Genomic DNA, 24507 nt, shown 5'->3' with positions numbered 1-24507 from the left:
AGACAGTGATACATTGGAGGGTGTTCAAAGAAGAGCCACAAGAATGACTGAAGTATTAGAAAACTTGCCTTATAGTGGTGGGCTCAAGAAGCTCAATCTATTCAGCTTCACAAAGAGAAGGTTGAGGGGTGACTAGATCACAGTCTGTAAGTATCTACATGGGGGACAAATACTTAATAACAGGCTCTTCAGTCTAGCAGAGGAGGGTCTAACACAACCCAATGGCTGGGAGTTGAAACTGGACAAATTCAGAAATAAGGTACAATTTTAACAATGAGAGTAATTAACCATTGGACCAATATACCAAGGATCGTGGTGGATTCTCCATCACTGGTTATTTTAAAATCAAGACTGGCTGTTTTCTCAAAGCTCTGCTCTAGGGGTTGCTGTGGGGCAGGTCTCTGGCCAGTGCTGTGCAGGAGGGCAGACTAGGTGATCCCAGTGGTCCCTCTGGCATTGGAATCAATGTGCCTTAGTTTCTGCCTCTGTTTAAAGGGGCAAATTATCCTCACAGCACACCCCAGAAAGCTGCTGAGGCTGGATTCATTCCTCTTTGCAAAGTGCTTTGAGATCCTTGGGTCCCTAACCGGCAAGGATCCAGAAGAATCAGCTCCTACAAGCATCTTCCGTACGGCAGCCCTGTGTGTGCCTCATGGGGCTGGGGACATGTCAAGGGAAGGAAGGGGCAGGGAAAGAGACTGACTGGAACAGGCTGGTTCCTTGGGGACCACAGCCAGCTGGCACAGTTTAGAGCAGCCCCAAGGCTGTTCTTACCTGCATCCAGAGATAGCCCATACCTGGCTCCCTGACAGCATCCTCGCTGTATGCAGCAGAGAATATGGCCCCAGAATTCCTCATGGCTGCAGCATCTTATCAGCTGTGGACCAGTAAGAGGGGTCAGTGCCCCAGCTGGGGTATGAGGGGTTGGGGACTGCTCCATGCCCCAAGCCTGACTGCCTACTTTTGTCTCCTTCCAGCTCTAACCTGACCAGAATCCCCTTTCCCACCACCTCGGCCTTGGTATTTCCTTCTTCCTGCCATAACTGGTGCCCAGGACCGTTACCATGGAGAATGAGCAGCTGCAGGTTCCACCTCCCTCCAGCAGCACCAGCAGCACCAGCACTGCCAGCAGCAGCAGCAGCAGTAATGGGCGCCAGCCAGGACCCCAGATCTCTGTGTACAGCGGGATCCCAGACCGCCAGACCGTCCAGGTAAGGACCTGCAGGGTGGGGGAGGAAGCCAGGCTGTGCTGCTGCAGAGGTGCCAAGGAATGGGCAGGATCCGCGGGGCCCTAGAACTGAGTGTCACTCTCGGGTGGCTGGGATGGGAGAAAATCCCAGGCAACCCCCATGCTTCCCATTCACATCCTCTTGGAGACCCTGCTCGGCACACTGAGACCCCGGAGCCCCGGCGCTGACGGGACGAGCTCTGCGCACTGAGACCCCGGAGCCCCGGCGCTGACGGGACGAGCTCTGCGCACTGAGACCCCGGAGCCCCGGCGCTGACGGGACGAGCTCTGCGCACTGAGACCCCGGAGCCCCGGCGCTGACGGGACGAGCTCTGCGCACTGAGACCCCGGAGCCCCGGCGCTGACGGGACGAGCTCTGCGCACTGAGACCCCGGAGCCCCGGCGCTGACGGGACGAGCTCTGCGCATTGAAGTCCCGGAGCCCCAGCACTGATGGGACGAGCTCTGTGCATTGAAGTCCCAGAGTCCCGGCGCTGACAGGACGAGCTCTGCACACTGAGATCCTGGAGCCCCGGCGCTGACGGGACGAGCTCTGCACACTGAGATCCTGGAGCCCTGGCGTTGATGGGACGAGCTCTGCGCATTGAAGTCCTGGAGCCCCGGAACCGACGGGACGAGCTCTGCGCATTGAAGTCCCGGAGCCCCAGCGCTGAGGGGACGAGCTCTGTGCACTGAGATCCTGGAGCCCCAGCGCTGATGAGACGAGCTCTGTGCATTGAAGTCCCAGAGTCCCGGCGCTAACGGGACGAGCTCTGCACACGGAGATCCTGGAGCCCCGGCGCTGACGGGACGAGCTCTGTGCATTGAAGTCCTGGAGCCCCGGAACCAACGGGACGAGCTCTGCGCATTGAAGTCCCGGAGCCCCAGCGCTGAGGGGACGAGCTCTGCGCACTGAGACCCCGGAGCCCCGGCGGTGACAGGATGAGCTCTGCGCATTGAAGTCCCAGAGCCCCAGCACTGATGGGACGAGCTCTGTGAATTGAAGTCCCAGAGCCCCGGCGCTGACAGGATGAGCTCTGCACACTGAGATCCTGGAGCCCCGGCGCTGACGGGACGAGCTCTGCGCATTGAAGTCCTGGAGCCCCGGAGCCGATGGGACGAGCTCTGCGCATTGAAGTCCCGGAGCCCCGGCGCTGATGGGACGAGCTCTGTGCACTGAGATCCCGGAGCCCCGGCGCTGACGGGACGAGCTCTGTGCACTGAGATCCCGGAGCCCCGGTGGTGACGGGATGAGCTCTGTGCACTGAGATCCCGGAGCCCCAGCACTGATGGGACAAGCTCTGTGCATTGAAGTCCCAGAGTCCCGGCGCTGACGGGACGAGCTCTGCGCACTGAGACCCCGGAGCCCCGGCGCTGACGGGACGAGCTCTGCGCACTGAGACCCCGGAGCCCCGGCGCTGACGGGACGAGCTCTGCGCACTGAGACCCCGGAGCCCCGGCGCCGACGGGACGAGCTCTGCGCATTGAAGTCCCAGAGTCCCGGCGCTGACGGGACGAGCTCTGTGCATTGAAGTCCCAGAGTCCCGTCGCTGACGGGACAAGCTCTGCGCACTGAGATCCTGCAGCCCCGGCGCTGACGGGACGAGCTCTGCGCATTGAAGTCCTGGAGCCCCAGCGCTGACGGGACAAGCTCTGCGCACTGAGACACCGGAGCCCCGGCGCCGACGGGACAAGCTCTGCACACTGAGACCCCGGAGCCCCGACGCTGACGGGACGAGCTCTGGGCACTGAGACCCCGGAGCCCCGGCGCTGACGGGACGAGCTCTGCGCACTGAGACCCCGGAGCCCAAGCGCTGATGGGACGAGCTCTGCGCACTGAGACCCCGGAGCCCCGGCGCTGACGGGACGAGCTCTGGGCACTGAGACCCCGGAGCCCCGGCGCTGACGGGACGAGCTCTGTGCATTGAAGTCCCAGAGTCCCGGCGCTGACGGGACGAGCTCTGCACACTGAGATCCTGCAGCCCCGGCGCTGACGGGACGAGCTCTGCGCATTGAAGTCCTGGAGCCCCGGCGCTGACGGGACGAGCTCTGCGCACTGAGACCCCGGAGCCCCGACGCTGACGGGACGAGCTCTGGGCACTGAGACCCCGGAGCCCCGGCGCTGACGGGACGAGCTCTGGGCACTGAGACCCCGGAGCCCCGGCGCTGACGGGACGAGCTCTGGGCACTGAGACCCCGGAGCCCCGGCGCTGACGGGACGAGCTCTGCGCACTGAGACCCCGGAGCCCCGGCGCTGACGGGACGAGCTCTGCGCACTGAGACCCCGGAGCCCCGGCGCTGACGGGACGAGCTCTGCGCACTGAGACCCCGGAGCCCCGGCGCTGACGGGACGAGCTCTGCGCACTGAGACCCCGGAGCCCCGGCGCTGACGGGACGAGCTCTGCGCACTGAGACCCCGGAGCCCCGGCGCTGACGGGACGAGCTCTGCGCATTGAAGTCCCGGAGCCCCAGCACTGATGGGACGAGCTCTGTGCATTGAAGTCCCAGAGTCCCGGCGCTGACGGGACGAGCTCTGCGCACTGAGACCCCGGAGCCCCGGCGCTGACGGGACGAGCTCTGCGCACTGAGACCCCGGAGCCCTGGTGCTGACAGGACGAGCTCTACATATTGAAGTTAGGGGGGAGGGATAGCTCAGTGGTTTGAGCATTGGCCTACTAAATCTAGGGTTGTGAGTTCAATCCTTAAGGGGGCCACTTGGGGATCTAGGGCAAAAATCAGTACTTGGTCCTGCTAGTGAAGGCAGGGGGCTAGACTCAATGACCTTTCAGGGTCCCTTCCAGTTCTAGGAGATTGGTATATCTCCAATTATCATTATTATATTTTTGTTTCTAATTTGCTCAAAGGCATCAGTTGATTAGGCTGAGGCCTCCAGATCTTTTCAGGGAGAAGATGATGCAGCACACCAAGGGTTTAAGTTTAAAGCTTTATTGATAAAATAACAAAATAACAGCGGAGAGTGCGGGGCGTGCTTTCCCAGCACTCAGGGAAGGAAAGAAAGCATAGGCATTCCATGAGAACATGGGGTTGGCTGGGCAGTCGGTTCTATTAGTCCAGAGCCTTTACCCCATGCTGGTGCTTTCATTTCTGATGGGGCCTTGACCCCTGAGAAAAGTCCTGCAGAGCAATAGGCCTGAACCTAGCAGGAGCTCTAGAAATGACTCTGTGACTCTGCGAGTGGGCTCCCTCTGCTACGCTCCATGGCTGGGGCATCCAGGGGCAGCTTCTCTGTGAGAGCCAGTGGGACTTTTCCACTCACAAACCCTGGGTCTCTTTCCTTCCAGTGCATTTGGAATTTCTCCCTGCTTGCCTAGGGAGTCATTGCCAGTCAGGGGACAATCAGCACCCAGAGCCCTGAGCCAGGGGTTGGGGGAACCGGCTCCTCTGCCTGGGAGGTAGACAGGGGCGGCTCTAGAGCCCAGCGGGGCAAGCACCCGCGTGGGGCGGCCCTTTCCCAGGGGGGCGGCAGGCTGGGCCGGCGGACCTGCCGCAGTCATGCCTGCGGGAGGTCTACCGGAGCCCCGGGACGACCGGACCTGCCGCAGGCATGACTGCGGACGGTTCGCTGGTCCTGCGGCTCGGCTGGACCTCCCGCAGGCATGACTGCGGCAGGTCCGCCGGAGCCGCTGGACCAGCGAACCGCCCGCAGCTGCGGGAGGTCCAGCTGAGCCGTGCGACCAGCGGACCCTCCGCAGTCATGCCCGCAGGAGGTCCGCTGCTTCCGCGGCTCGGGGGCGCCTCCCGGGCATGATTGCTTGGGGCGGCCAAATTTGTAGAGCCGCCCCTGGAGGTAGACACAAAGTGTTCCAGTCCCTGCACGTGCAAACCGGCTCACTCAGAGAACACACACACAGTGCACACACACACACACACACAGGACAATGTGCACTGCACACACATGCACAATCCATGTGCATGCATGCACACAGAGCACGTGCATATGCCCACACGCTGCACACAACACCCACGCTGGACACACACAATCTCAGGGAGTTCCTGGTTTTGGCGAAGGCCCTGGGCTCCCAGTTCCCCCTGCTTCCCACCACAGCTTCAGACACTCCGGTGTTCCCTGGTTTTGCAGCTGGAGCAGGGCCAGGCCCCTCTGACCAGCTACATACAGCAGCCCCCTCGCCAGCACCGCCCCAGGCTGTAGGGCCTGTGGTCACGCAGCGCCCTCTACTGGACTCCAGGCAGGCCTCTGACCATGAGAGCTGACTGCCATGGGCCCCTAGTGCATGTGCTCCGATGGCTGGGTGCCCGGCCGCACTGCACCGGACATTTGAGAGGAGCTCAGGAGTGGTGGGGCCAGGTTTTGCAACCAGGGGCGATGGATATCAGCAGTGCTTCCCTGTTCAGTGGGTGCAGGCCGCCTCCGCCGCCCCCTCCGTGACACCCACGCTGCGCGCACCACAAGCCCAATCCCAGCCTGGTGTGGAGGGAAAGCCTGGGAGGGGGTGGCTAGAGCGAGCCCACCTTATGCTCGCCTGGCAGCCAGGGCTCCTTGCCCTGCACACTGCCACCTGGCACTTGGGGTCGCACCGTCCTTCCTGTTTGGCCTCAGTCATGGCAGAGTGGGAAGCCAGCCCCATGGGACAGCTCCTGCTGCTGGCTGTGTGCTAGGCAGGCTCGCGCTCCAGCCCCATCTGAAAATTCAAGTCATCCACCTCCTTTGGTCAACTGCACAATACGCCTGGAAAGGCACCACACGGACGGGAAAGGCCGCCAAGGGGAGGGCCCCCCGTTTCCTCTGCCTCACACGTTGGGACCTAGGGAACTCCAGAAGCACCCCAGATCAGGGCCAGTTCTGAATCTGGTGGGCAGAGCTCCCGGGAGCAATTCCATGTCTGAGCTGGGAACCACCTGGGGCAATTCCACTCGCCCTGAACCCCAGGGACTCCTCCCCCTTGGCTATGGGCCCTGGTCTTCCCTGGCTCCCAGGGTATGTTCTTCTACCCTAGGGGTGGGAAGGCTGCAGTGAGCAGCATGGGAGGGCAGAGTGTGGACAGTAACAAAGGAGTGAAAGAAAGAGGGGGAGGGATGGAATGAAACGGGGGGGGGGGGAGGGCCCAAGGCAGCAGACGGGGGATAATCAGTAGCAGTTAATCAGCCATGCAGAAGATGTGCTGAGACACTAAATACCTGAGAGGGTGGAGGGGTGGGGGTGATCCATCCCTGGATTCTGTAGCCACCGTCCACGGGGCCCCCAATGGTTCTGTGGCCATGGTTCTGGCCTGTCACTCAGCCAATATGGGTGCCAGCACTGACTCTGCTACTGACTTTTCATGTTTCTGTTTCCGTGCCTCAGTTTCCCCCCTCCTTAAATTGGGGCTAATAATCTATCTGGTCTATTCAGGCAGTGAGCTCTGTGGGGCAAGGCCCTGAGGTTATCTCTAGCTGAGGCTGTGATACACCCACAGCGGCTGAGCAAGCCCTGGCTGTCAGTAAAACAAACGTGGGCGGACGGGACTGGGGGAGAGGATGGTTCAGTTCAGTTCCACTTGCTGGAGGGGCCCCTTTATTTATTCAGTGTATTTAAAGGCAGCCCCAAGTGCTGGCCCCAGAATATCCAACTGACCTGCCTGGAATCACAGATCCAGCCTGCTGCCCAGGGCACAGCTGCTACAGTCCAGGACAACCAGCGGGGTTGGGGAGGGCTCCCCAATCCTGGGGCTGGTGTTACTCATCCATGTCCTGAGGCGACCTCGTGACATCATTGTGGGGCACAGAGAGGTAGAGGGAGAAGTGAAGGTGTTCATGTCTCCAAGCAAGGCCCTAGCTGGGCACACAGATGTGTAGTGTGTGTGTGCGCACACAGCATATGTGTGTGGGGTGTGTGTGTTCGCATGTGTGTGTGCATTTGCATACGCACACATTGTGTGTGTGCGTGCAGTGTGTGTAGTGCATATATGCAGTGTGTCTGCAGCATGTGTCTGTAGTATGCATGTGTACAGCGTGTGTGTCTGAACTGTTTGCATGCACTGTGTGTGTGCAGCATGTCTGTGTTCAGGTGCAGTGTGTATAAGAAGAAAGGAGAGCAGCAGAATACGGACCCTGGACTTCAGAAAAGCAGACTTTGACTCCCTCAGGAAACTGATGGGCAGGATCCCCTGGGAGGCTAATCTGAGGGGGAAAGGAGTCCAGGAGAGCTGGCTATATTAGTAGGAGCATTGCCAGCAGATTGAGGGAAGTGATTATTCCCCTCTATTTGGCACTGGTGAGACCACACCTGGAGTATTGCGTCCAGTTTTGGGCCCCCCACTACAGAAGGGATGTGGACAAACTGGAGAGAGTCCAGCAGAGGGCAACGAAAATGAGCTTTCACACCTGCAGCCCCGATACCTCCACCCAGTGGGAATGGCCTTCCTACACTTCAAAATATTTTAGAACATTATGCCATTTCCCAAGAGAGATTTAATGGAGATTTGTGGAGCAGGTGGACGGGGGTGCAGATGGGGAGGGAGGGGGAGGCAGCAGGAGAGGGGTGCAATATCCCCCCTTTCCCCAGGAGGGGGTGGGGAGCTGGCACCGGGTGCTGGCAGGAAATGCTGGGAGCTCCAGAACCAGCCCAGCCCAGCCTGGGGAGTGGTCACTGCGTCAGCCAGGGCTGAAGGGAGGCCTGGGGGACAGGGGGTAGGGCACTTGTCCTGGCTTGAGGGGAGTTGTACTCTGCTCCCCACACTCCCCTGCCTTATCCCTGAGCCTGGTCCTTTCACAGGCTCCCTGTCACTGAGCACTTCCCCCCGGGGTGGCCCTGAGGAGCGGGCTGGGCGGGGTCTTCTGGGGCTGTTGGGCTTCTTGGGAGCTCAGAGATTTGCAGCTGCAGAAAATTATCCTGGATTTACCCCTCAAAGCGCCAATCTTTGCCTTTGGCCTTGTCCATACACAACCTGGCAACAGGTTGGTCAGACGGGGGCAGATCCCTGTGTGGACACAGCCAGAGTGGCTGGAAGCTGGGTCTGTGCCTTTAGTTCCCCTGTAAAGTGTGGGCCTTGTTAAACAGTACCAGCGCCAGTGGGACACTTATTCTGGTGGAGTGTAGCCTGCTCTACACACAGTGTTGCTTTCGCTTTGGGGTGTGAGTTTTTACTGATATACAAAAGGCTGCGAGTCTTTCACGGAGGTCACAAAGTCAGGAATTCCATGACTTTCCGGGACCTCTGTGACTTCTGCAGTGGCTGGTGCAGCTGACCCCAGGGCGACCCTCAGGCCAGCCACACTGGCTGCTGCTCAGTTGGCTCCAGGCAGCTGGTCCCAGGTGCTGCCCCAGAGCAGCAGTCCAGAAGCAGCAGCAGCGCCCTGGGCTGCCCCGCCCCCAGCAGCAGCGGCGGGGCTCTGGAGTGCCCGCCCCCCACAAGGAGCAGCAGTGTCCTCTGGAACCCCCCCACCCCGAGAGCAGGAGTGCCCCCCGGCACCTAAGATTTAGTTAGGGGTATTTTTAGTAAAAGTTGTGGCCCGGTCACGTGCCGTGTCTTTTTAGTTATTGCCCGTGACTGGTCCATGACTTTTACTAACAATACCCTGAGGAGCGGGGTATTAAATCTAAATCATAGCCTTAGTGACTAAATCATAGCCTTAGTGATCCCTTGTGGGGATGCGCTTCTACTGGATAAGGTGCCTTAGACCAGTCTAGCTTATTCCCCTCCCCCGTGGGACTAGCTATCCTGGGACAAGCACCCAAGGGGGCAGCGGTGATGCTCAGGGCAGAGGAGTTTGCCCCTGGTGGCACTTTCACACCCACAACTGGCCAATTCAGGGCCTGGTTCAGGAAGCTCCTGGCTTCCTCGCTGATTCTGAGCTCTTCCATAGCAGTGTCTGTGGTTGATGCTTTCTCCCATCTCCAGCTGGCTGAGACACTGAGACACTTGGCCCTTGTTATTCACACCTTCATCACCTTCTGGCCGGACCGAGGCAGTGACAGACCTAGGCACCAAGCCTGCAGCACTTAAGAAACTCCAGCTAGTACAGCCTGTCTGCTCAGCAACCTTCAGCGCATCAGCCCATCTCCTACTCTCTATGCTGCCTTCCCACAGAGCAGAGTCAAGTCCAACGTCTCAGTCTGTATCTTCAAGGTGTTCAGCCAGGATAGCTGAAAGAGCCTCACGTTGCGGGATGAAGACCATGGTCGATAACTGCTCCACAGGTCCCATGGAACTCTCTACAATATGGGTGACCTCCTCTGCCCTCAACAGGGCTTTCTTGGGGTCAGTGCCAGACTGGGGAACAATCTCCCATGGAGACTTAGGACCATCCCAAACCTCCAAGTCTAAGTGCCAGTTGCTGCTCCATCCTGCCTTCACTGATACAAACACTGAGCAGCCTGGATGTGTCAACAAAACCCAACCAAACCAAACCTCTCTCCGCTGCACAAACAATTCTCTCCTCACATGTCAGATCTTAGTCACATGACTCAATGCGCAACTGGCTGGGGCTCAGATACTATGGTGATGAGGGCAAGAAGAGAGACTATAGAGAAGAGAGTGGCATAGAACAGGACAGAAATAAAGGTCTCGCTGTATCCCCATTGGAGGGCTGCACTGCTGTAGCCATTCTGTTGTGAGTTACAATGGTACAAGTTTTGTGCCCTAGACCTCTTCCAGAACGACTGAACTGAAAATCCCACCCTGAAAGTGACGTAAGAGAGTCCACACCAGGGTTGCACCATTTGAACTAAATTGATTTCACATCTTAGGTGAGATTGGCCAACTTTCCCATGCAGAAAAGCCCAGAGAGGACAAATCAAACTGATATACACTAGGCTTACAGCGATACACTGTTCTCCCACAAAGTTACACTGGTTTCATTAAACCAATTCCACCACCCTAAGGCCAGGCCTACACTGAGTCAGCGATCACATCCCAGCACAGCCCGATGGTCAGAGTGATGTCCGTTCTGTGGACCTGGCCTTAGTGGAAGCGGCAGACGTTCTGCGTGTAAGATTAGCCCTGAGTGACTGAGCCACAATAGGACTCAGGAACGTTTCACACTAACAGCTGTTTCGTAGGAATGTGGCCTTATTTAAAAATCAAACCTCTCTGGAGAAATCGACCACTATCGACACTTCTCATTTTCCTGAACATTTCCTGCCATCTTTTTTTTTTATCAGAAACCCCTTTGCCATTTGTCACTGACCGGCTTCCTGTGGGAGAAATGCAAGTGAAAAACTTCAACAACAATTCTATAGAAACATTGGTGAGAACTGGTGCTGGAAATTGAAACCCGGAAGTTCCCCCAAGCTTGTTTCCCCTGGTTTTGGAGCAGCTGTAATGATGGGGGCTGGGCAGGGAGAGGGGGAATGTGAATGAAGATGTGTGAAGAGAGAGGTGGGATATGACCAGTGGGGGAAGGGACTCAGTCACCCAGTATTTCCTCATGCAGGAGAAATCACCAGGGGGAGTTTTTCTCCCTAGCTGGGCCACCCTGTAATCCTCAGGGTGTGACTTCTGAATGGTTCCCCTCTGCTGAGAGGTACCCCTGGCTGTGCTGGCCTTCCCCTCTCCTCCCCCCGCCCCGGTGAAATTAATCCTGGCCCTGCTGCTGCCAGTCATTTGGAAATGTAACCTCTGCTGCGCCCCGGGGAACTCAGCTCCAGGAGAGAGCCAGCTCCTGACATTCCTCAGATCATTGTGTCTCACCACTGCTTATGTGCAAAATAATGCATGGGACTGAAACATGCTGCCTTTCCATTGTGTTGTGTGCCCGCTGCTGTGTTATTGTAGGGTTGCTCATGAGCAGTGTGGCACACATACAGTTTTGTTATTGTAGGGTGGTTCTTGAATGCTAGGCTTCGGTAGATATGAAAATCATTATTATATAATAAAATGTAGGGACCCCCCATCCTCCCTTTGCTGCCCCTGCAGCGCTCCCTTCTCTCTGTGATGTGCTACAGCACTAACCTGGTGCCAGAAGAAGCCAGGCCTCTGTCCCGTTGGGATTAAGTTCTGGTGCTTCTCATTCCTCAGAAGGGTTTGATTTGGCAGTCACTTGAACTCCTGATATACATAAGTAATTGGCAGCTCATTAACAGCTTGTTAGGGAGACTAAAAGTAAAGTAACAAAAATAAACCCCAGACGTGCAACAGAGAGACTGCATGTACAGCAGCTCAGTGCGGGATGTGACGCAGTAGGGACTGTCTGCATGTGGGATGGGAGAGCAGGGGGTGACTTTAGGTGAGGGACAGGACCTGAGCCTGTAACCTGAGCCAGGAAGGGGGGTCGGGGGAGTCAACACCTTTGCCCGGGAAGCTGGACAAAGGAAGAGAGCCTGCTGGAGAGGTTTTTAGTTTCAGGTTTGGGCTGGCTGGGAAGAGGCAGGAACCCCAAGTCTGGGGTCTAAGATCCTTGCCCCCCAGAGGGACCTGGCTAAGGGGCCTGGTTGTACGTACAAGCCCTGCTTGGGACTGTGTTCCTGTTGTCTAATAAACCTTCTGTTTTACTGGCTGGCTGAGAGTCACGGTGAATCGCAGGAAATGGGGGGTACAGGGCCCTGACTCCCCCACACTCCATGACAGGGGAGTCCCCCCATAACAGATTGAGGGATGGGTATTCCCCATTCCGCCCATACTTGGCCCCCCTCACACTGTGCCCTGGCACAGAATAGGTGCTGCCATCTCTTCTTTTCTTTCCTCTCTTCTGCTGTCTCCTTCCCTTTCACTCAGTTCTGCAAAGTGCTGAGTAGCTTCAAATCTCACATGACCGAGGGAAGCTCAGCGCTGTAATATTATTTAAAGTCACCAGGTGGCACTGTTACACAGCCCTACAAGTTCTGTCTAACTCACTGAATGGCTAAGTAGGTCTTGGAGACGTGCTTATTGTTAGTTGTGGTGCAATTCTCTCTAACAGCTGAGTGTATGGGACAGTAATGTTCACTCTGCCTTAGTCTGTCTCTGACTGAATCATTTCTTAATTTCAGAGCTGCTGCCCACAGGTCATGCAAACAAAAACAATGCCTGGTGTTAAAGCCTTGTAGGACTGGGTTCTAGAACAGCAAAGGGGAGAGGCAGATCTAGCAGGGTAAGAGCTACACAGAACGGAATGTAACGTATCTTTATCAACTCACTCCAGGAGCCAGACATTTAAAGGCCTCCTGTCAAGCAGTCGGTCACAAAGAGAAGTTGCACAAAGTTCCACACTAACTGTGGTATAGGGGTACAAGGTGTTATCGGCATGGAGGAAGTGCTCAGGGAGGTATTTGGGAGTAGAGATTCTTCCCTAGGGGGAAGTCTTACACTAATTGTGCACAAATGATCCAAAGCGCTCTGGCTTACAACCGCAGCACTGTAGGGTCTAGGGCGGTTACTGAAGAATTGTTCGGTAAGAGTAAGAAATAGTGGGATGGGATGAAACTGAGGGAAGGGAAATGTTTATCTCAAGAAAGCTCCCGAAGGTGAGATTTCTTAAGGGGGTGTGTGTGTGTCCACGCTAGCAAGTTGTACAGCTTTAACAATATCAGTATAGTTCAAGCAGCACAACCCCCCAGTGTGGATAGAATTATACTGGCACCAGTGCAGATACCATGAGAGCTTATGCCAGGGGTTGCACCAGTACAGCTAGATTGGTAAAAATCCCCCCAAACTGAAAAAGCTCCACCTGTGTCTAGAGCAGGCCAGGCTGTGCCCAGTGGTGGTAGGTGGGGGGACCCAGTAACGTGACAAAACAAGGGACACAGAGCCGGGCACCACCTGAGGGCTTGGGGCGGGACTAGCTGACCCACTGGATCTCCTTCAACTCCAGGGCTGGAAAACAACCTGCCAGCCCCAGGACTGTAGCTGGGGGAGAGGCCAGGAGGCCTGTCGCTGGCACTGCACGCAGCTGGCAGGCTCCGCAGTCTGGCTAATTGCACCCCCTGCTCCGCCGCCGAGCAGCAGCGCCTGGCCACGCTCTGCCCCGGGGCCGGGGGGAGGCGGCCGGATCTGGAACCTCCTGCGGAGTCGGGGGCAGCTCTTTGTGCCGCGCGCCGGCCGGCCGGAGCAGCGCGGGCAGCGCCAGCCATTCGCCCGGGGGCCTCTCGCAGCCCGTCGCGCGGGGCCGGCCGAGGGGCGCGTGGCCGAGGCGGCGCTTTTGTTGTTGGCCGGGCGCTCCCGGGGGCTCGCTCCGGCGCGGGGAGCGGCCGGCAGCTGCTGGAGCGCCCGCGGGACCCGGCAGCGCGCAGCCCGGGGGCCGGACCCCGCCGCTTGTGCCTTCCCCGGAAGAAGGATCCGCGGCGCAGCCAGAAGCGAAGTGAGTGCCCGGTGCTCGGCCTGTGCCGGGGGGGCAAAAGGGGGTGAGGTGGTGGGCGCTGGGTCTTTGGGGGGTTGGGTGGAAGGCGCTGGGGGGCGGGGAGGGGGGTATTTGGGTGGGGACAGGGTGGGGGGCAGGAGTTGGGAGGGGATATTTGGGGCGGAGGAAGGAGCTGGGGGGAGTATGTGGGGCGAAGGAGCTGGGAGGGGATATTTTTTGGGGGGTGGAAGGAGCTTTTCTTTCTGATTTGGGGCCTCAGCAAAGTCAGGGACCTGATTCTGGAACCTGCCGTTCTCTGTCGCTGTTCGTTCCCTCTCCTGTGGGGCCCATGGGCCCTCCGAGCTCTCTGGGACAATGTTGCTGCAAGAAGCCCCTGAGCAGGGCAGGGAATAATGATGGCAAATCATAGCTTTGATTGCCTCTCCCTCCCCTCTTTGGCTGTTTATGGGGATCCAGGCAAACCCATCTCCCCCCACTCCCCTAGGCAGTCTGCATCTGCAGCTTGTGGTGTCAGTCAGAACATGAGCTGCAGTTCTGGGCCAGGCCAATGGTCCATCTAGCCCAGTGTCCTACAGTGCCAGGACCAGAGCTTTGGGGAGTGTATAATCCTGGAGTGATGCACCCCGTCTTCCACTCCTGGCAGTCAGAGGTTTAGGGTTGCCCCGAGCACGGGGTTACGTCCCTGCCCATCCTGGCTTATAGCCGTTGATGGACCCATCCTCCGTGAATTTAGCCTTCATGACATCCCATGGCAGTGGGTTCCCCGGGTTAGCTAAGCGTTGTGTGAAGAAGTACATCCTCTTGTTTGTGTTAAACCTGCTGCCTGTTCATTCCATTGGGTGACCCCTGGTTTGTGTGTTGTGGGAACAGTGCAGCTGCCGGTGCTGCAGGAAACTTGGGGCCAGGTTATCAATGGCTCAGCACCCACCAATGGGGCCAGACTCCAGGAACGCTCAGCAACCAGCCTGCCCCCGACCTGCCCAGCCTCTTTGCACACCTGGCCTTGGTTCATGGGAACCTGGTTCGGGGTCCGTCTGAGGGGGCTGCATCCTGAAGGCCCAGAGCTGTGATGGAAGTGTCACCAGCTCTGGCCCCACTCTTTGCTTTAGAGATGGGGGGGGGAGGTGCCCCAGGCCCACTTGGCAACTCAGGGACCCTCCTGGGCTCCTGCTGACGCCAGGGGGGCTCTGGAGATTGGGCTGGTGGTAAACTCCAAAGACACTTTCTCCTCTATTCGTTGGCCTCCCTGAGTTCTGTGTCCGACATAAAACCAGCCCTTCCATATATACAACAGATACTGCTCCCAGGGCTCCAGGGACACCCTGACATTGGGGGACTAGTACTAGCAATCCCCTGAACCCTCTGCACCCCCATGCATGATACAAGAACGAGCTCCCCCATTCCTGCCAGCTGGTCCCCAGCCTCCATGTTCCAGCTCAGCAGCCGGAGCTTTGGGCCTGGAGGAGGAACAGCAACCTTTGGGAATCCGCCCCCTGAGGAGAAACACATGCATGGTCTTCTGGGGCGTGGCTCGGCATGGGCTGAGTGTGCGTGGTGGCCCCGTGTGCACTGAGGCATGGCTGTGGTACCGTCCCTAGAGGGGCAGTGCCCAGGGGATGGGCGTGCGCACACACACGTGCTTCCTGCCCCAAAGAGCTTACTGCCTGAGGGCCCTGAGCCCTGCACCTTGTCTGACCATCTGCCCCGGGCGGGGGAGTGGCAGACCCTTCTGGGCTTGGCACCGCAGTGGTTTGGACCCACTGTGCACGCACTGGCCACAGAGAACAGGCGACACGCCGTTGGTGCCATGGGCCAGACACAATGGAGGAGCGTGTGGTTTGCAGACAACCCTACCCATCTTTTTGTGTCCTTGGGGGTTCTGTCAAGTCTCCTCTGCCCATCCATTGGCTGATCCCCATTAAAGACCCTACAAAGAGGAGAGGGCAGTGGGCTCACAGATCAGTTCAGGGAGGGCGTGCTGCCCTGAGGAGACGAGGGCGGGGGGCTGCCGAGGCTGGTGTCCCGCCGTGGTGAGCAGAAGTAGCCCAAGGTGGGGGAGTTGGGGGAGCGGAGCCATGAAGGGTGGTGGGCGGGGGTGCAGCGGGATCTAGAGAGGCGGTGACATGGTCTGAACAACGGGCCCCCTGCAGGGTGAGTTCAGCAGTGCTTTGAATGGGCTGTGGGGGAGGGGTGTGCCAGGGAGGCTGCAGCGGGGGAGGGGATGAGGGGGCTGGCTCAGCGCATATTGGTAAAGCCTTTATTTTAGCCATTGGCTGAACTTTGTGGTGTTGTGTGGAAGGGGCAGAGGGTCTCTCTGCAAAGGGGCGGGAGCTGAAATGGAGTCTGATTGCTGCTCAGAGGTCCAGCTTGGACTGGCCCATGGCAGCTGGGATGCTCTGGGCCTGCGGGGGCGGGCTTGCAATCTCTCCCGAGCAGTCGTGCAAGTGAGAGGGGTGATCCGGGATCCTTGTGCCATGGGGTCCGGGTGCATCCGACACCTGCCGCCAGCCGGAGGTGTGAGCTCCAGATGGCCCGTGGTAGCAGGGGGCAGTGGAGCTATGCTGAAGCTCGCCTGCCCTTGCTCCATTGTCGAGGTGCCGAGGGGAGCAGCGATTTGCCCAGTGCTTTCTTACTTGTGGGTTTCCTGTCTCTTGGAAGCTTGTTTGGAGCCCTACAATGTTCTCATCAGGATTTTCGTCCCCAAGCCAGTACCTTCTGCTCTCAACTTCAAGGCCTGCTTGGTTAGAGGGGGCACTGGGTTCTACTCCGTGCTCTTGGTTTGTGGCTGTGGGCATGGCCCCTCTTTGTGCCTCAGTTTCCCTACCTCTAAAAAGGGGGTAAGCATTCTGACCTGTCCCAGCATGTTGTTTAAGGTATTGTTTATTAATGTCTGCAAGGTGCTTTAAGGTTACAGGTGTCTCCTAGATATTAATAAATTCTGGGTGGGTTTCTGCCCATGATGGCAGGACTGTATGGTCAATATACTAGGGTCTAACATGGAGCTGACTGTTACCACTCCATTCAGGCCAGAGGTCACAGGGGAGATCATAAAATCATAGAATATCAGGGTTGGAAGGGGAGGTCCATCTAGTACAACCCCCTGCTCAAGGCAGGACCAATCCCCACACAGATTTTTGCCCCAAACTGTCCCCTTGTGGATTGAACTCACAACTCTGGGTTTAGCAGGCCAATGCTCAAACCACTGAGCTACCCCTCACCCCTAAGGTAAAGAAGGGCTGACTACACCCCAGATCCCAGGTGGGCTAGAGAGGACCAGTCATTAAGATGTGAGCACACGGCTGGAGACCCCTAGGGCCAAGTCCCTACTTGGCCCCAGATGCTCTGTGTGAGCATGGGAAGGTCACTTAGTCGCTCTGGGCTCATTCCCTCCCCCGTCCTCCCTGTACAATGGGAATAACAGCCCTGCCCTGCCTGCCATGGGGGTGGGAGGAGAAATATATTTAAGCTGGAGTGCAGACACTACAGTAGTTGGGCCAGATCACTACCTACAGTAGGTAGATATTTGTGATGAGATGACCAGCAGTGAAAGAGTTAATGTGGCCTTGTCATTTGCCACTGAGCCTCAGAGTTTGAGGTCAGCTGCACAGAGACAGGTGGGTTTGGGCCTTTTTCCTTCTCTCCGATGCCTGGAGTAGATCTGGATGGGTCTGTTTATGGCTTTGTTAGCCCTAGGGGTAGGTGAGGACTGCCAAGGCTTGGCTGGAGGATACCTTAGAAGGCTCAGGGCAGTAGGGTGGAAGTTAGCTCAGTCCTTAATCGAAGGAGCTGGGAGGTTGGCCCTTTAACAAAGACTGCTTGTCTGCCAAGGGTTTGTTAGGTATGTGAGTTAAATGCAAACCAACCCCGGGGACTGGACTTGACAGCTCTTCCTGTCTGTGGTGTCACTCTCATGGTATGTGTGATGTCATACATCTCCTGTCCTCCATAGAGCACCCAGGGAACAGAGATCATCCGAGCTGGATTTCTGACAAGAAGACAACCAGAAAAACGGCTTTTAAAATGAGCAAACCTTTCGAGACGTTCTTTACCCCCCATTCAGATGCAACAAAGGGCACAAACTGTTTATTTTTCTCTTTGCAAGTCACCCTTAGCACCCCAGTGAAATGAAAGATGAAAGCTTGACATCTCTCTCAGAGCTTCTGGGACTGATCTGTAGCTGGTGTAAATCAGCCTACCTCAGTGGAGATATGTTGATTGGCAACAGCTGGGGATCTGTCCCGTTGTTTTGCTGTGTTTTCCATTCACTAAGATCAAAGTGAGCCTTTCACTTGGAAGGTTTGGATTAAGGGAAATCAAGACAAGAAAGAACCAAAGTAAAGTCTCTGGGAGAGAGCACAGTGTGGGCATCTCCTCTAGAACCTGCTGCAGTGACTCTGCCCTACAGAACGGCAGCTCCCCCTACTGCTATCGGGCTCCTAGACATTTAAAGGTGCAGTGCACAAAACAAAGCTGGAGCAGTCCCAGCCCCCACCCCTGCTGACCCTGAAGCCAGGATTTGGTGCTGCTCATTGCAGCTCAGCAATTGCTCTGCTTGGCGATTTGTGAGTGTTAACCTGGCCCCCTGAACTCTATGTATAAAGCACTGGAGTGGGACTCGGGAGACTGGAATTCCATTCCCAGCACAGCCTCTGGCCTCAGCTTCCCCAGGAGTGCAGTATGGGGAGTGTCCCTGAGCGCTGTGTAAACCTGCTGATGAAAAGTGCTGTCTGGGCACTAAGCCCAGGTCCTGGCAGGCAGGTTGGGAGGACCCCAGGTTCAGCTCTTCTGTTGGAAAGTGTGTTTGTAGTTTCTTAGCCTGTCCACGCAGGGCCTGATCCTGTGCAGTGCTGTGTGCTCAGTTCCCACTGAAAGGACCTGGAGTTGGAAGGACGGTGCCTCCCAAAAGGCTCTTGGCAGGTCACGTTGGGCCCTGGAGCCTGTGACTGGGCTGGGAGTGCTGGAGAACCGCAACAAAGACTGGATCCCGCCCAGCGCTCAGACGCCATGCAGGGATCAGGGCTGTAGAGAGAAGCACCCACTACTTAGCTCTAAGCCTGGGGGTCTCTGTGGCTCTGCGGGTGCTGGTCCGCCGTGTAAGTGAAGCATGGTGTAAACGCTTTGGTGCCGGGCCATTGGCCAGTCCACTCGCAGATACCCCTGTTACTGGACTCCCCTGGCTGAAACCACTTGGCCAAAGCCCCATCATTCACCGTACGTTCCCTGCATTCCCCAGGCTGGCCCCCCTTCTGGCCTGGGTCAGATGCCAGCCAGGCTGGCCAGAGAAGAGCTGTCAGCCTGCTTTGTGTGGGGTGATGGATGGCCGGGGGGCAGGGGAAGGGATCTGAGCAGCATGGGCAGGCCCCGGGCTGGGATGTATGGGGGAGCCCTTGGCATCGTGGCCCCAAGCAGATTGAAAACCTCTGCTCTGTGACCTCTCTGACCTGCCCTTAGCAAAGCTCCGGGCAGGGCTGTTGGGGGGGGGGGCGTGTTCCAGAGCCATCTCCTTGTTTTCCACGTGGCCCAGGGGGCAGCCCCGGACCTGCGCCCAGGGGACTCCCTCTCTTCTGCTCTCAGAGCAAAATGCAGCCTTGGTTGGAGGGGCCCAGCTGCAGGCCAAGGCACCTGGGGCTGACGTGGGGCAGGTCTGGGGCTGTGCTGGGCCCGCTGAGGGACTCATGCCTCCGCCCTCTCTTGCCAGGTGATCCAGCAGGCCCTGCACCGGCAGCCTAGCACCGCGGCGCAGTACCTGCAGCAGATGTACGCGGCACAGCAGCAGCACCTCATGCTGCAGACGGCTGCCCTGCAGCAGCAGCACCTCAGCAGCGCCCAGCTCCAGAGCCTGGCGGCCGTGCAACAGGTACGGGGGGATCGCGGGTTACAGACGCTGTGCGGCGCAGCTGCAGAGGGTGAGCGCTTGTCTCCTCTGGATGCCCGAGTCTCCCTTCCTGCTGTTTACATCGCCCCAATCCTGCTGGCTTCAGACTGGCATTGGGCTTGGGGCCCAGAATCAGGCCCCTGCTAGTCGTGCTGTGGTGATGGGCACGGGACAAAGACTTAGATCTCTCTCTTATGTGCTGAATCTGTCCGTTCCCCACTCAGCCGTCAGCCGTCCCCATGCACCCTCTTTCTCACACGCCCATCACTGTGGTATCTAGGTACCACCCATGGATTCCAGAAGGCCGTCCCACAAGTGGGCACCGTGACACTCTGGCAGGTGAGGAGGAGCCCATGGGTGATGGGGTGGGCCGCTCAGGCACCCCCAGGCTCTGTACCCTTCAGGGTAGGTCACTGGGCTGTTGCCCCCTGGGGCAAGAGGCAACTGGAGGGGAGGAGTTGGGAACAGGCCCCACTGACGGCTCTAGTGCTGGTGATAGGCAGGGATCTGCGCTACCTGCGCCGAGTTGGGGACCCAGAGGAGCGTTTTGAACACTGGCTCTGTTTGTGCCCCAGTGCAGCCGGGTGAACAGGAGCAGCCGAGCCCCTGCAGACACCTGAGTGTGACACCAGCCGTCGGAATGGAGGACAAGTGCCCGGCTCTGGGCATGAGTCCTGCCCAGCGGGGTGGGAGCCTGTGTGGCTGCGCAGCTAATGCCAGCGGGCACCACGCGGACGGGGTCGTGGCCCGAATGAACTGACAAGGTTTTGTTCTAGTTTCATTTGGGAATTAGGTGTGGACGGGTTTTAATGGGGCTGGGGTTTGCAGGGCAACTTTAGAGCTAACGTTTCCAGGGACGAGCTCTGTGAACCCCTGGCCCCGTGTTGAACCAGGGGCTGTTGGTGCAGGACTCCCCACCTGGGCTGGGCTCCAGGTGGGAGTGACCTGCCTTTTGCTCTCTGTTCCAGGCGAGTCTGGCTGCTAACAGGCAGGGCGGCTCCTCCGGCAGCAATGCTCCCCCCCCGACACCATCCCAGCAGCCCACGGTAAGTCTGGTGGGACCATGACTGCTCCAGCTCGGTGACGGCCATGTATGCGTGTGTACGTACGTTCCAGCTCCGCTGGAGTGCCAGGACAGCTCCCTCCATCAGCGCTGGAGCTCTGAGTCCAGCCAACAGAGGGCGCCCCCCCGGGACCCAGCATGCCGTGCACAGGGCTAGCATGGGAATTCCCAGGGGCGGGGCGGGCTGTGCAGCTGCCCAGTGAGAGGGTGAGGGGCACGGGGCCAAGGCCTCTGGCAGAAGGGCATTGGGGGAGGAACTGGGGAGGGAGAGAGTCTCAGCCCCTGTAGGAGCTGAGCTTACTTCAGAGCCCCAGTGGCCGCAGCACCCCATCTCCACCCCCTCCCTACAGGGGTGGCATTCTGACCCAGGGAGCCTGACTGCGGCTGCCCCCTCCCCTCCCCCACGACGCGGCCTCCAGCCTCCTTGGCTTTCGGGAGGGCACTTGGATCCCATGCGTGGCAGTGCCAAGGCAGGTGGGAGGGGCTCTGAGCCTGCAGTGGGTCTGAATGGCAGCATGCCCCATCCCATGGCTCCTTCTCTCTCCCCAGATAAACCTGGCCACGTCCCCTGCTGCCGCCCAGCTGATCAACCGAGCTCAGAGCGTGAACTCTGCAGCCGCCTCAGGCATCACCCAGCAGGCTGTGCTCCTGGGGAATGCCACCTCCCCTGCCCTGACGGCCAGCCAGGCCCAGATGTACCTCCGGGCCCAGATGGTAAGAGGCAGGCGCGGAATGTGCCACATGCGGGCACCACCTGCCCTCCCAACCCTCCCTCCCCCGCTGCTTTTAAAGAGACACCAGTCAGGGTGGGGGCCTTAGTGTGAACTCCCCCCGCTCTCTTGCCCCCGCCCCCGGTCCAAGGATCAAAGGTCCTGGGCCTGCCACTCCTGCCATGGCGCTGGAAGTGGCAGAGTCCCTGCGGCTGGAATAGCACCCCCGCCCCATACCTCTGTGCAGCTGGGACTCCTACCAGCAGAGGGCAGTGGTGAGGCACAGGCACATTCACAGCTGTGATCAGTTCCGATTTTCTCCACCAGAGGGCAGCAGTGACCCTTGGAAGAGCCACCTGCCCTGGGCCTAGGTGTCTCTTTAGCAGCAGTGCATGGGGAGCCCTGGTCCCCCCTGTGTTTGTGCTGTAGGTTGGGTACGTGGCCCCGTCCCAGGCCCTGGGTGGCCTGGCCTTGCTTGTGCCCTCCCTGCTCCCCTGCGCAGTGTTTGTACCTGAGACTCTCTGTGTTTCCTCCCTTTTGGGCTCCAGCTGGAAGTGAGCGGGGGCCGAATGCAGAGGGGGAGGGGCCCCCAGCGTTGGCTCCAGAGCCCCTCCCGGGCCTCCCCGATACCCCAGCAGGAGCTGCTGTTGCCCCGGGGCACCCCCGCTCGGGTAGGCACAGGGGAACTGGGTGCCTGCCGGTCTAGCGGGGTGGGGGTGGCACCCGGGGCTGGGCGCTTTGCACAGACACCTGGGAGGGGAGCTCTGCTTTCTGGCCTCTGCGCTTTCTGCTGGGGTCTGTGGGGAGCCTGGGGCCAGGCCTGGATTGTGCCACAGTCCCCAGGCTGGAGCTGGGAGGGCACCAGGCCATTCCTCCGGGCCTGCTGGGCTCAGGGGGGCAGGGGTTTTCAGGGACCCCAGTCATCCCTTACTAGAATGTTTCCCCTCAATGGCTGGGCCACACAAGAGGATAACAGCCTATTGCTGTTGCTAAGTACTGGAGCTGCTCCTGTATCTTCCATGCTAGAGGGTCATGGCACTGAGTGCTCTGGGTCCATCCCCCCAGACAGCCCACAGGGAGGAGGTGACAAGTTTTATCTCTAGTCTCTTGGGAAGCTTGGTTCAAATCCCAGCAGCAGTGTCCCAGGGAGCTCCATGCATTTCACACTTGGGGGGGGGGGGGGGGAAGCAGGGCTCTCAGCTCCACCTGTTCAGCCTGGATGCAAGACCCCTTTGTGTCAGGGCTGCGCCCCCAGGGGTGTATGATTGGCAGAAATCAGTCATGTGGCAAGGGGGGCCCCGCAGCCATGCGGCGCTCACAGCTGCCCTGCTGCCCACACACAGGGGAGGGGCCGGGAGGGGGCATGAGCGAGTGCTGATTCCAAGGTGGGCGAGGATGCAGTCTGGGGGATGCTGCCTGTCAAAGCCCCAGGCCAAGTAGCACCATCCAGGCTGCAGTAAGGGGTGGATCAGGCTGCCTGCTGGCTCCCCGGCTCACAGTGCGTCTGTCGGGGCACTTCTGATTGGTTATTGATGGCCACCGCTGTTGTGATTGGCTGAGGATGTGGCTTGGTGCCTCCTCCCAGAGTCAGCCGGCCGTGAAGAAAAAATATTTCCTGGGGCCAGATTGCCCCTCTCCTCCCCCCGCCACCAATGTCCCCTGTGCATCTCTCGCCCCGCACCCAATACCAATATCCCCTGTGCACCCACACACAGAGCTGGTCACACACCCCAGAGTCAGGGACGTGCATGCACACAGCTGATGTCGCACATTCACAGTCAGGGTCACCTCCCCCAGCTTTTTTTTCTGGTGACCAAGTTGAAGAAAATTGTTGATGCCCGTGACCCAACGGAGCTGGGGAGGAGGGGTTTGGGCTGTGGGAGGGGCTCAGGGCTGGGGCAGAGGCTTGGAGTGCAGGGGTGTGGGCTGTGGGTTGGGGCAGGGAATGAGAGGTTCAGGGTGTGGGAGGGGGCTCTGGGCTGGGGCAGGGGGTTGGGGTGCAGGAGGGGATCAGGTCTCTGGGCTGGGGGTGCAGGCTCTGGGGTGGGGCTGGGGATGAGGGGTTTGGGGTGCAGGAAGGGGATCTGGGTTTGAGGGGAGCTCAGGGCTGGGGCAGAGGATTGGGGCGTGGCCTTACCTCGAGCGGCTCCTGGTCAGCGGCACAGCACGGGGGCTATGGCAGGCTTCCTGCCTGTCCTGGCACCGGACCGCGCTGCGCCCCAGATGCGGCCAGCAGCAGGTCCCGCTCCTAGGATGAGGTGTGCAAGCAGCTCTGTGTGGCTCTCGCCCGCAGGCACCACCCCCACCAGCTCCCATTGGCTGGTTTCCAGCCAATAGGAGTGCGGAGCCGGTGCTCGGGGCGGGGCCAGAGTGCAGAGCCCCATGATTCCCCACCTAGCAGCCAGACCTGCTGCTGGCCACTTCCTGGGCACAGCGTGGTGTCAGCACAGGTAGGGACTAGCCTGCCTTCCCCGGGCTGCACTGCCAACGGGACTTTTAACACCCGCTCAGTGGTGCTGACCAGAGCCGCCGAAGCCCAGCGCCTGACAGTCCGCCACTCGGTACTGGTCACAACCCACAGTTTGAAAACCACTGGCCTAGAGCAAGTGTGACAGATGGACCCGGGGAGGGAATCGGACCCGGGGAGGGAATCCCACCTGGGGAGTCAGACCCGTTCATTTCTCCAGCTCGTCCTGCCATAAGATCCCAATGACCTGACCTGAGCGTGGGGCTGCAGCCGCGTGGGGCCAGGATATTAGTGCTCGGACAGAGACATTGCAACAGCTCCGTGGAGTTTGACAGCTTCATCCGTCACCACCACCATTCGATCCAATCACAGAAATTCCATCTTCCACGCCGGTTCCCACACACACAATCATCATCCAGTCACTGCCTCAGTCAGGCGCTCACACCCCACCCCACTACACACACACACGATTCTGTCATGGGTGTTGTTAGTAACAGTCAGGGACAGGGCGCAGGCCATAAAAATTCACTGACGCCTGTGACCTGTCCCTGACTTTTACTAAAAATACCCGGGTGGGGGGAAACAGTCCGATTGCTGCTGTGGATTTGCAGCTGCTCCAGCCCCGTCACTGCTCCTGCGCAGGGGCTGACCCACCCTGGCTGCTGCTCCGGCAACTCCTGGGCTGCCGGCCGGCCGGCCGCTGCTCCTGCTCTGGCGGCACTGGGACTGACCACCAGCCGCTGCTCCAGCCCCATGGGTGCTGACCCAACCCCAGCTGCTGCTGCAGTCCCACTGCAGCTCCAGCCCTACCCCAAAAAACGTCACAGAATCGGTGACAGAACTGTTCTTTGTCATAGGGATCCACTTCCCCCATTCCACATCCTCACACCCAATCTCTCTCTCTTACCCCCCCGCACTTCCATCTCTGCAG

General features: G+C 58.8%; 1 protein-coding gene across 7 annotated transcripts in view; it reads left to right on the top strand.

Moving 5' to 3' along the window:
- The first annotated feature begins 1000 nt into the window (after positions 1 to 1000).
- Positions 1001 to 24507, top strand: part of PHC2 (polyhomeotic homolog 2) — a 61991-nt gene continuing 38484 nt past the window's right edge. For 2 of the 7 annotated variants that reach the window (XM_039509058.1, XM_039509056.1), the window contains exons 1-4: positions 10378 to 10434; positions 19160 to 19318; positions 20305 to 20382; positions 20949 to 21113. In XM_039509058.1, coding sequence (XP_039364992.1) covers positions 10393 to 10434; positions 19160 to 19318; positions 20305 to 20382; positions 20949 to 21113 — 444 coding nt within the window. In that variant the 5' untranslated portion in view covers positions 10378 to 10392. Of the gene's footprint in view, positions 1212 to 10348; positions 10435 to 19159; positions 19319 to 20304; positions 20383 to 20948; positions 21114 to 21657; positions 21781 to 24507 lie in introns of those variants that run through there. The other 5 variants (XM_039509060.1, XM_039509065.1, XM_039509055.1 and 2 more) reach the window with 5 other exon arrangements.

Source organism: Mauremys reevesii, linkage group 21, assembly GCF_016161935.1.
Source record: "Mauremys reevesii isolate NIE-2019 linkage group 21, ASM1616193v1, whole genome shotgun sequence".
Taxonomy (NCBI): Eukaryota; Metazoa; Chordata; order Testudines; family Geoemydidae; genus Mauremys; species Mauremys reevesii.
Note: the sequence above shows the minus strand (reverse complement) of the source record. Positions and strands in the feature narration are given on the sequence as shown.